Below are 12,009 nucleotides of genomic sequence, written 5' to 3'. Positions count from 1 at the left end.
CTAACTATCCCGGGTCTGAAGAGTCAGAGACTAGACCTCACCCGGCTGCGGAGATTTTGTTTACAAGCAAAACCCGCCATCGGCAGCAAGCAGGGAAAATCAGGCACAGGAAGACAAAACGAGTGAGAACGGAAAAACAGGAGAAGTAAATTAAAAGCGGAGAAGGGCAAAGCGGGGGGTGGCGGGAGGGGGGAAAGAAGCAGGAGGGCCGGGGCGGGGTGGGGCTGGCCCTCAGGACGACCGCTACCAGCGCAGAGTGAGGAGCGAGCTCCAGGAGACGAGTACCTGGACTGCTGCCTGCCCCGGACGGAGACTCCCACCACGGCTCCTCCAGCGTGTCCCCCATGATGGTACTGGTGATAGTGATGTTGACCCCGCTGCTGCTACCGCCGCCGCCACGCGGGAAGGGCGGTGCGCGCCTGGCTCCGTCCCCGGGGCCGCGCCTGCGCACTGGCGCCGCCCGCCCGGGAGGCGGGGACGCTGCGCGGGTCCGTGCGCCGGCCGCAGCCCGCAGTTGCCGCTTCCAGGCGCCCGGCGGGAAAACGATGCCGGGTGAACCTTCCACAAAATTTTTTTCCTAAGTGAGAAAAGCAGGCTTTCAAAACGCATGGGACTGTTTTGTTGTTGGTTGTTTTTTTCGCTTTTTTAGTGAAAAACATAGACGAAGAGGGAAAAAGAGGAAAGGAATTTAAAAATTACCCTGTCCTTCAGGATATTATTTTTTTTAATTGCCTGAATCTTAACTTTCTTGATTAAGGTTACCCCCGCAGGCGCGCGCGGCCCCTGCGGCTGCGGCTCCGCGCACCGGGGCCCGGGCGCCGGCACACGGCGGGCGCCAAACGGAGCTGTACGGGCACGCCTTCGTCACGGGGTGGCACTGCTACTCCACGTAGGAACTACTTGCACGGATTTTTTTTCTTAACTTCCACAGTACTGTTTATTTTTTTTTTCCCTTTGGGGGTGCGGACGGGTAAGGACCGCGCACGATGGAGAGCTGTGCCGTCGCTCTGCCCGCGGCTGTTCGTGAACGCTGCCAGGTGACTTTTAGGCCCTTGGAAACAGGGCTCTGTGTAATAAACCGCGAATTTTATCCGCGACTTGTGGGGTACAGCCTGGCAAAACGCTGACTGGAGAGGACGGCATTTAACAAGCAAACCTCCACGCCAGCAGAGCCGTTCATCCATACGAAGAGCCACACCGGCTCCCGCCTCTTCCCCTCACACAGGCACCGCCCTTCTCCCTTGCCAGGCTTCCGCGCTTTGCGGCGGGCGCCCTCGCTTCACGACAGCGCGGGGTTGACGGGGACGGGAGGCTGCGCGTGGTGAGGAGGGGTGTCGGGGAGAGAAAAAAAAAAAAAGCACCACCCGACCGCGCTTTACGGCCGAGCGAGGAGTCACGTCAACAGCTATGGCGGAAGGGGAAGAGGCGCTGCCGCCGTCCAGCAGCTGGTGAGTAGCCGAGAGCGGTCGGAGCCCTTTCTCCCGCTCCCTTCCCTCCCCGCCGCAACGGGGCCGAGGGGGAGGAGGGGCTAGAGGGGAGGGTCGGTGGGCGAGGGGGGCTGAACCCCCGCCGCGGTCGGGTGCGGGGCTGAGGCTGCCCCTCGCGCCTCGGGAGGGCTCGGGGTGGCCGGGGGAGCTCCCCGGGCCGGGGGCGGCCCCCCCTCAGGCCCCGGCAAGGCCCCGGCGCGGTGGGAGCCCCCGGAGCAGACGCCGGTCCCGAAAGAGGAAGCGCCGTCGCCGCCAAACCGTGGGCGAGACGGGGCGGCCCCCGGCCGTGCCCTGCCTTGGCGAGGCGGTTGCTCCGGTGTCAGCTTCAGCGTGCTGTGGGGGCGGCTCGGTGCGTGCGCCCGGGCTGCCTGGAGCGGGGCCGCTGCCTTCGGTTCGACTTCCCCCGCCGGCCGGTGCCTACGCAGCAACGGAGGGCAGCGGGTCGGTCCTGGCTGGGCTTCGGAGTGGCTCTGCTGGCCGCCCTCCTCTAGTGCAGCTATTGCTTATAATGGGTTTTACGTTGAAGCTCTGGGACGCGAATAGAGACGTATTTCTGGAGCGCATGTAGGATCATTTTGACGGTAACAGTGATGTGGTTTTAGTATTTGTTGCCTGCATATTCACTTAAGATTGCTGGGGCTTAAATAAACATTGTGTTTAAACACTGAAGCTGTTCTCACTGCACCCCTCATCTCCATTCCTATGCCTCTGCACTTTGTTTTTCCTCTTGCGCTTCTGCACTGCGTGTGATTTCTTTCTGTGGTTCTGTGCCACGGTGTTGCTCTTTGTCCTTTCCACGTACACGCTTTTCAAGCAATTACTTTACAGACTTGCTTTTTATGATCACTTCCAATCTGATATTTTTGCTGCTAGGCTTTATTTCATGTGGCGGATTCAAAGTTTTCTGCTAACTATGCTCAAACTTCTTTGTGCTTAGTTATCTCACTGTAAAGAAGCCAGAATTGACACACGTGTAGGTGTAGCTGGTGTCTGCTCTCTGTCTAGGTTGGTTCTACAAATACAGCTCTTGGATAACACAACCAAGTATTATTTACTAGCAAATGAAGATAAATCGGTGTAGTTTTTTAGCCTTTTTTTTTTTGCTTTTAGTTACAGCTTCAGAACCTCTGAAGCATTTTCTATAGGTACAGTGTTGTACAAGCATTATTTGTAAATACAGACCTGACTTTTGGGACGTATAATTAAGAAGTTAAGGACAGACTCGTTGGCGGCACAGTCTTGAAACTTTGAAATATAACCCTGGACATTGAATAAGACCCATGGTGAAATACCTCTGAAAAAATACTTAAAGCCTCTTTCATTGCTAACGTTGAAATAGTATTACAGTCTCCCAGATCACAACAAACTGCTAAAATTCCTGATTAAGAACGAGGCACAAGTACAATCTTCAGACATATTTCAAGGCACAGCCTGCATTGTTGCCATTCTGACTGACAGCTTCAGAATGTAACACTGGTAAATTTGATATGCTGGTACTACTAGAAAAGGCAAACTTGAAGGCATTCTTTAGGAGACATTTTGTAAGTCTTTATGGGAACAGTTCAAGAGGTTTATGCTTTAATGCTGTATTAATATGCCAGAATACATCATGTTACTAAAGCTGTACCGTGTGGATAACATAAAGTGACATTCCTTATAGGTTGTTCAGAAATTTCACGTGGCTTTTTGGTTTTGTTGTTGTGTTTAGGTTTTTTTTTTTAAAGCAAATTTCAGTGAAATATTTTCTTTTTCATTTATTGATTTAAACTGTTGTCTACTTCTCTGAATGCTGTTGAACAGTTGTTTTTCTAAGTATAACGCGTATCGTTTGAGTGGGTATTTTGGTGTAAATGACTACATTATCATAGTTTTCAAGTATAGAGGATTGTGCAGTAACATTTCGTGTTCTAAAAATACTCAGTGGAAACATGAAATGGTTCATATGTACACCTGAAATGTGTTGGGAACAAAATCAGCAGTGCTGATTCTTTGTCCTCTATTCAGTTCCATAGGGAAATTCAAAGGTAGGTTTAATTTTGTGTTCAGAGACTGTGACAGCACCTGGGGTATGTAGAATCTGGACAAGCTTGTTAAAATAAAATGCCCTTTTTATTTTTCCTGTGTCAACTTTACTTGCATTGCTGGTGTAAGGGATTTGAGGAGGAACAAACTAATGATGAGTTGAAACTTTCAATATCTGTACTGACTGCTCGGTGTTTTTGTTTTGGTTTTTTTTTTTTTAACAAAACTCAGGGAAATTTGCCACTGTAAAATACAATTTAAAAAAAAACAACAAGAAATAACCCCTGCCCCCCATCCCCTTAAACTTATTGTATGGAGTTATTGAAAGATGAGATTGTCAGCTTTTTCTTCAGTAAATACAGCAAGTTTATCAACAGATTTGATTTAAAAATGATAAAAAATTGTCTTTTTTATTAAATATTTCTTCTTAGCTATTTGGCATATTCTTAAAAAATAGTTTGAGAAATTGCTGGCCGTGTTATATTTGATGCTAGAAGACATATCTGTGTCTGAAGCTAAGAATACTGTGAAGCACAAAGGAAACAGGCTGATTTCAAGCTGTGTTGTAAAATATTAAATTTTTTTTGTCTAGTTATTTGTGATTATTTTAACCAAAATTTCAGTCAATACAATACTTCTAGTCAGTAGAGTGTATAGACACAATCAAGATGGACTATTCTTAGTTAAAGAGTTTGTAGTTGGAAGTTTTACTTTTTTTCTCTCATGTATCAACAAAAATGATTGTGACTTCATTTTTCATGTTCAGGTGCTCAAACAGATAAAGATACAAACAGTTACGAATTAATTTCTGAAACATTTTTGCAGATGTTTGTTTAATACTCAAGCTTCGGAAAACTTGATCAAGTAGTATTTTTATTTGAAGATCTATACTTTGAAAGTTAAGACCTGAACTAAATAAATATAGCTCTAACCACAGATGGATTGTTCCTGTACATTTAACTCTGCATTGGAATCATTCGTTTTCTGGGTCCCAAAATACACTCCAACCGTTTCAGACAACGGAGTGGCAAAACTAGTGCATATATATATATATATATATTTTTTTTTTTTTTTTTTCTGTGCTCAGAATCTGGCTTATTAGTGCTTGGAGCCGTGATACTCTTCCTGAAAGCATACAAACAAAAAAAATCCTTTGCAGTTAAATGTATTATTAACACACTTGAGGAAAAAATAGAGGTAAAAATGTCAGGGAATTAATGTTTTTCACCAAAATTCCATTGGGGAAAAAAAAGGATATTCAATGGTGTTCTGAGTACAATGGATATTTTGAAGTAAATGTGAGGGATTGATTTTTGTTTATTTGTTTTCAGTGGAGATCAAATACTCCTTGTTACTTTTGATTTAATATAGCTTTTGTTGAGGCTTTTTTCTGGTAGTCCTAAATCTCTTTAGGATCCAGATTGCTAGCAGTTTGCTGGAACATTTATAGCAGGGTCCTGCACGTGGAGAGGAACAACCCCATGCACCAGTACAGGCTTGGGGCAGACTTGCTGGAGAGCAGCTGTGCAGAGAGCGACCTGGGTGTACTGGTGGACGACAGGTTAACCATGAGCCAGCAGTGTGCCCTGGCTGCCAAGAAGGCCAATGGCATTCTGGGGTGCATTAGGAGGAGTGTGGCCAACAGGACGAGGGAGGTTCTCCTTCCCCTCTACACTGCCCAAGTGAGGCCCCATCTGGAGTACTCTGTCCAATTCTGGGCTCCCCAGTTCAAGAAAGATGAAGAGCTACTGGAGAGAGTCCAGCGGAGGGCTACAAGGTTGGTGAGGGGACTGGAACATCTGTCCTATGAGGAAAGGCTGAGGGAGCTGGGCTTGTTCAGCCTGAAGAAGAGAAGGCTGAGAGGGGACCTTATAAATGCTTATAAATACCTGAAAGGTGGGTGACCAGAGGATGGGGCCAAGCTCTTTTCAGTGGTGTCCAGCGACGGGACAAGGGGCAATGGGCACAAACTGAGGCACAGGAAGTTCCGTCTGAACATGAGGAAGAATTTCTTCCCTCTGAGGGTGACGGAGCACTGGAACAGGCTGCCCAAGGAGGTTGTGGAGTCTCCTTCTCTGGAGATATTCAAGCCCCGCCTGGACAAGGTCCTGTGCAGCCTTCTGTAGGTGACCCTGCTTCGGCAGGAGGGTTGGACTAGATGACCCACAGAGGTCCCTTCCAACCCCTACCATTCTGTGATTCTGTGGTTAATCCTGCATTAAATGTAGGAACCAGAGTAACTAGATTATACAGAAGTGTATTTCTGAGGTGGAAAAAAAGAAACTTTTATATAGATAGTTTTTTGTGGTGGGAAGCTGTGTTCTTTGCTGTGGGAAGGTAGAATGATGACGAGAAAAATAAATTGATATTAGCCGTTGACTTCAGAAATATTTATCAGCACTATTCACTTGCCCAGTTTTCTTTGAAGTGAAGCTTGTTTGCGATTCCTGTGTGTTATAAACTTGTATGCTGTTGCGAGCTCTTTCAAGTACTTTGCTTAAAATGCAGTTTAGTTTTATCTTCTTAGTAACAAAAATATATTAGAATAAATTAGTCCAATCTGGCACTAACATGGATATGTACAGGCGCCCCTCAAGATTGTGATGCAGTGTTGTGATATATGTGCCTGTCTTTCTCTTTGTGTACTACAATTATCAGAAATACAGGAAAACTTGCAGACTGAATGTGTTAGATGACCTAGGAGACAGTGACTTTGTAGAAACTAAAACCGATGATACTCTTGGTGAGGGCTGAACTGGTAGCAGCCTTGCTGCTGATGTAGGGAAAACAAGAATGATGTGTGGAGATGTTTGAGAAATACTACTTCCTGCACTGAAAGTGATGATGGCCTGCTAGAGTGCATCATGAGCAGCTACCATGAATGTGTCACTTGAGGAGTAGGGGAGAAAACAATCAAAGAAGCTTTTTAAATGTTATGCCAACATCAGGTCAGTGGTCAAAATATGGGAATCGCTTTGCTAGGCAGTATAATCTAAAGCGTTTTAACCCTCATTTAGGTCACTGAGGAATATATTTAGCAGGCAGGTGTGTGTAGCAGTAAATTCAGTGTGTATGGAAAAGAGTGATCATCCTTTTTTGGACTGATAACTGCTTTTTAGGTAATGAATTTGTTGGGCTGTGAAAGTAATAAATTAGTATGAGGCATGTGCCCATCACAAATTAAAGCTTTAAACTTTTGAAACATTTTTATTCCAAAAGTCCACTTTGACTTGGAAGAAGCAGTTCAAAGTGATCTGTCTTTCCTAGCAACAAATGAGCAGACATAACGACTTAAACAGATACATTCCAGGCATTGTAGTCTACTGAAGTGTTATAGTTTTCTTAATATTATACATCTTTTCCCATGTATTTGTAGTTTATCAAAACACTTCCTGCTGTCTTTTCCCTGCTGTTCACATCTGCACAATTTCGTAATCTCTTCATTAGTATTTAGAAGCAGTTATTACCAACTACCTCAGTCCAATAGCAATAAAATAAATAGCACTTCAAAAAAAAAAAAGTGAAGCTGAAGTCCCAACAGTTGATCGATTTTTTAATTACCTCCAACTTGCTCTCACATCTTATTTGTCTGGGCTTAAAAAAAAGAAAAATCATGTTGAGTATCTGCGGAGGTAGTTACTTATTGATCGTATTATGTTGCTGGTCTGGCATGAATTTCAGAGATCCTTCTGTAAGTATGGAAATTTGCTACAGATATACTAATAGCAATGTTGTGCATTATCACATTTAGAACAGTATGTCTTTTGGGAATTAACCTTTCAGGCCATGGCTTGGGTATAGGCTGGAATTGTACACATCTAACCAAAATTCAGAATAGCATCTAGAATTAGGCAGTGGAGCAGAAAGAAGGATGTTCAGGTCTGGAGGAGTTTGCCTATAAAGAGAAGTTCTACATTCTTTCCAAAGTAAGTGTAATAATTGTTGTCCATATGAACAGAAAACTTCCTAGCTGATCTTCACTTGTGGAAGACAAGGATCCAGATTGCTAGCAGTTTGCTGGAACATTTATAGCACAGGCTGAAATAAGGTACAACACAGCCAGTGGACGTAAGTTAAAGTATCAAAATCATTTTCATGGTACATTGCAAGTTAGTGTGAATAAAGTATTTATTAGAAAAATATTTTTCTTATTTTTGAGAACTCCTCACTTCTAGCATGGGAAGAGTCTTGGGAGTTGATGGTGGAAAAGAATAGCTAATTAAATCATAAATAGAAGAATGGATTTTTTTCCTCCCTGCTGTTATTTCATTTAACTCAATGTGTTAATGCATCACATCTCTTCATGTGGGAGATGGGCGTATCGGATTCTTTTTTTTGAAAGTGAAGTAGTAAAGATAGTATTTGCCTGTCATCTTCACAGTGTACAAAGTGCGGATGACAATACTTAAGAAGAAGGTTTTGCAAATAGTAATATATTATGAAACGCACAGAGGACGCAGGTATTTGCAGATAACATGTTGAAGTTGATATTAACATTAACCCACGCATAGCTTTTTAAGCTACGAATATTAGGTACAAGTAACTGGTAGAATTAGTACTTATGGATCTGTGAGATATTCTTTGCCAGATATGTTTTTGTAATTTGTGTAGATGTTTACGTGTTTTTCATGTATATGAAATTACTTTTCCCCCCCCAATAATTGTCTTTGGAGGACATAGAACCCAAATTTAAGTATTGTGATTTAAGACCTTTCCACCTGAAATACAACATGCGTGCAGCTGTTGCATTCATTTCCACACACCTGTTTCATACTTGGATAGTATTCGTAGCAACTGATCATATTTTGTGTGCTATAATGCAAGGCATAGCTGTTGCTCTCTGGTCTGTCATACACAGTGTGCACAGAAACCTGTAGTATACCTAAAAGCATCTAGCTCTCTTCAGCTGGTGTTTGATGGTGACTTCTGTTGAAGTTAGATCATCCCAGAGTTCATGCAGTTCTGCTAAGTGCTAGGTCTCTGTGTAAGTGTCCTGGAAATACTTGATTTTTTTATTCAGAGTGAACCGGTTTGGTGATTTGATTTTTCCAGCATCGATTGTTAAGTACACAGTTGGACAACAGGATAGGTTGTGGATACGCAAGTGTGCTTAGGTTGTTTTTCACCCCCATTTCTATCTCAGGAAAGGGTTATTCACCCATGCAGCCTGTAATTCTATAATGAGTGGGCTTTGTGATTTATTTTTTTTTCATACTAAATATATAAGAAAGCAAGCCAAGTCAATCTCTTTGTAAACTACTTAATTTCATCCAAATTTGCAAAATTATTTGAAGAGAACAGACTCTTAGTTGTGCCCCAGTGTATATTTGAAATATGATTTAAAGTGTTACCAATAACTACTGACAAAGAAACTGGCTGATACAATGCAATGAAAATGCTCACTCTGCAATCTTGTAAATACTTTGAGAAGCCCTAAGTAAGGCTAGCTAGTTGCTTATTGTTAAATATGTGCATGCATTCTTACAGGATTGAGATTTGAATCTGTTTCTCAAAAAGGGTGAAATTTAGAAAATCGGATATTTGTGTGTTAAGCTTTTCAGAAGACCAAACTTGAGAAAGCTGTATATCAAGGAGTTATTTATGGATATATGCAAATTAAAGCAGCAGACAGAGCTCAACAGCTGACATTCTTTTTCCATGGGTATTTGAAATTGACTACATAGTACGTAACATGGATTGAGAATTGTGCTGATAACACCTTAACATCTGTTATTACGCATGTATAAATAGATGTGTTGTTCACAAGGAATTCATCTTCATACTTTAGTATCTGTCCTGAATGAACAATCCCATTCTATGTTTTGCTCAGGCTATAAGCCTCCTGGCTGTGTGTTTAACTCCTCAGGTATATGAAGCAAAGCTTTTCTTAAGGCGTACATCAGAGCTAGTAGAGAACAGTTAAGAGGATACTGCAAGGGAGCAGTTTTGCCTATGGGACCTATGTATCACTGCCACTGCTATTTTTCCAGTGAACCTGGGGTTTTGCCACTGCTGTGCTACACAATATTGAAATTCCTGAAATCATCACATGTGATTCTCATTGTTGACGGCATGGAACCATTGAAACAGTCTGCAGAAGTTACCAGAGAGATTATAAAGTAATAGTTTCTGAATGTGTACCTTCTTACCTATAATGCTTATGAACTTTTGTTGCCTTACTGTGGCAACTTAAAGTACCATTGCTGTTTGACTGTCTTGTGAATTTGTGTATTTTGCTACTTTCTACACTATTATTAACGTTTTTGTATGTTTTAATTCAGTCTTGCACATGTCTACACTTACGGTACTAGAACTTTATAGTTAAGTAAACCTGAGTTTGACTGAAAGGTCCTTTCGCATTTCGGGGAACGACGGGGTAAAAAGCTAACTGTTCTAAACCTTTGAAATAAGTTTTCTGTTGTCTAGGTCATGTGTTATTTTATTTAAGAGAATTCTTCCATCTAATTTAGGTGTAGCATTTGCTTTGAATGCATTGTGTGTGTGTGTGAAAATTTGCTGTGTATCTCTTAAGTTGTAAACTACAACTAAATTTGCATTTTTATGATACATTTTGCAACATTGCCACTTCAGGAATGCAAACAAAAAATGCTCTGGACCTATTTTTTTCTCATATGTAAATTGAATGGAATTAGAAGTTGAACAAGCAGCTTTGAAAATTAAAGGATAAATACTATTTTGCAAATATTTATTTTCAGTAATTGGCAATTGTCTTGTAATATATCTTTACATATGTGTGGGGTTTGCCTGATAGTAGCCTCCAGTCTGCACCTATTTAATAGATAAACATTGAAAAATATTGTATAATTAATTTTTAATAAACACATTATGTATTGTTATCATAGGGAAAAAGATCTTGCAGACGCTCTAGAAGAAGGAGGCTGTGATCTTGAAACTGTGAGAAACATCATTCAAGGAAGGCAATTGCCTGCTGATCTGAGGGCCAAAGTCTGGAAGGTAAATACAAGCTTAAATCAAGAAGCAGGAAATACTTGAAGTTGTGTTTGATTTGAGGTAAATTATTTAATTACCAGGCATCTATACAGAAGAGATGTAGTACTGGAATTTTAATATGCGTGTATGTTGATTAGGTTTTAGGATATTCCTCTTCTTTGAATTCAATAATTGGATAACTACAAAAGGATACTAAAATGTTTAGAGGGTTTTCTGTTTTTGTTTTCAGATTGCACTTAATGTTGTAGGAAAGGGGGACAGCCTCGCATCCTGGGATGGCTCTCTAGACCTACCAGAACAGAGTATAATTCGTAAGGATTGCCAAGAGCTAATTGGTAAGTTCAGTTACGTTTAGATCACGTATGTGAAAGCTTCTGTAGTTTCATTTATCTCAGGGCTTTGCTATTTGAATTAAATAACCCGAATGATGTTTACATTTTGGAGGAAGATGAGACGGCAGAGAAAATCAGAAAGAACTTGTAAGGGAATGGTAGTATCTTATCTGCACCCTGACATGGGTGATGTCATGGAAGTTTAAACTATTAGCTTGTAAGTGATAGTTTGCGTGGTCAGAGCTGGATGGGAAGAAAGCTCCAGGAGTTAAAAAAAATCAGTTTTTTTTCCAAGCTGCATCTTTTTGATCAGATGCTCTTTTTATAGTGTCATTAAGGTTTTTAATTGTCTAATGACTGGTGCTTAACCTGAAAAGCTGGTGCAACACTAAAATGCATATAACCTCTAAGGGAAGAAATACATTTAAGACTTTGGACTTTAAAGACTGTTTTTTTTAAAGTTTTTTTTTAATAGTGTTTTCAGCAAAAATGTAAGGCTGTGTTTGTGAAAGCAAGATGCTGCCAGGACATTGGAAACAACATTCCAGTATGTCTGTAAGGAGCTGCCATAAGATCTGGTTGGCAACTCGTCGCAAAAATGGGCAAAGCTCTGACACAATGCAACAGTGTTAGTATAAATCATCAGGTGGTGGAGTCAATGATGACTCATAAATTAGAATACTAACTCTTATGGCATAGAATCATAGAATGCTTTGGGTTGGAAGGGACCTTTAGAGGTCTAGTCCAACACCCCTGCAGTGAGCAGGGACATCTTCAACTAGACCAGGTTGCTCAGAGCCCACTTCAACCTGGCCTTGAGTGTTTCTAGAGATGAGGCATCTACTGCCTCTCTGGGCAACCCGTTCCAGTGCTTCACCACCCTCACTATAAAAAAAATTCTTCCTTACATCTAGTCTAAATCTACCCTCCCTTAGTTTAAAGCCATTACTCCTTGTCCTGTCACACCAGGCCTTGCTAAAAAGATTGTCCCAACTTTTCTATAGGCCTCCTTCAGGTACTGGAAGGCTGCTATGAGGTCTCCTCAGAGCCCTCTCTTCTCCAAGCTGAACAGCCCCAACTCCCTCAGCCTTTCCTCATAGGAGAGGCGCTCCAGCCCTTGGATCATCTTTGTGCCCCTCCTCTAGACCGGCTCTAACAGCTCCATGTACTTGTGCTCCAGAGCTGGACACAGGACT

General features: G+C 42.1%; 2 protein-coding genes across 3 annotated transcripts in view; one reads left to right on the top strand and one right to left on the bottom strand.

Moving 5' to 3' along the window:
* The window catches only part of CMSS1 (cms1 ribosomal small subunit homolog), a 243,318-nt gene extending 242,913 nt beyond the window's left edge, over positions 1-405 (bottom strand). The window contains exon 1 of the mRNA XM_075436132.1: positions 286-405. Coding sequence (XP_075292247.1) covers positions 286-346 — 61 coding nt within the window. The 5' untranslated portion in view covers positions 347-405. The remainder of the gene's footprint in view (positions 1-285) is intronic.
* A 945-nt stretch (positions 406-1,350) lies between these two features.
* The window catches only part of TBC1D23 (TBC1 domain family member 23), a 43,085-nt gene continuing 32,426 nt past the window's right edge, over positions 1,351-12,009 (top strand). Inside the window, exons 1-3 of one of the 2 annotated variants that reach the window (XM_075436058.1) lie at positions 1,351-1,448; positions 10,373-10,484; positions 10,711-10,816. In XM_075436058.1, coding sequence (XP_075292173.1) covers positions 1,408-1,448; positions 10,373-10,484; positions 10,711-10,816 — 259 coding nt within the window. In that variant the 5' untranslated portion in view covers positions 1,351-1,407. The remainder of the gene's footprint in view (positions 1,449-10,372; positions 10,485-10,710; positions 10,817-12,009) is intronic. The other variant, XM_075436052.1, reaches the window with a different exon arrangement.

Source organism: Opisthocomus hoazin, chromosome 1, assembly GCF_030867145.1.
Source record: "Opisthocomus hoazin isolate bOpiHoa1 chromosome 1, bOpiHoa1.hap1, whole genome shotgun sequence".
In the NCBI taxonomy this organism is placed as follows: domain Eukaryota; kingdom Metazoa; phylum Chordata; class Aves; order Opisthocomiformes; family Opisthocomidae; genus Opisthocomus; species Opisthocomus hoazin.
Note: the sequence above shows the minus strand (reverse complement) of the source record. Positions and strands in the feature narration are given on the sequence as shown.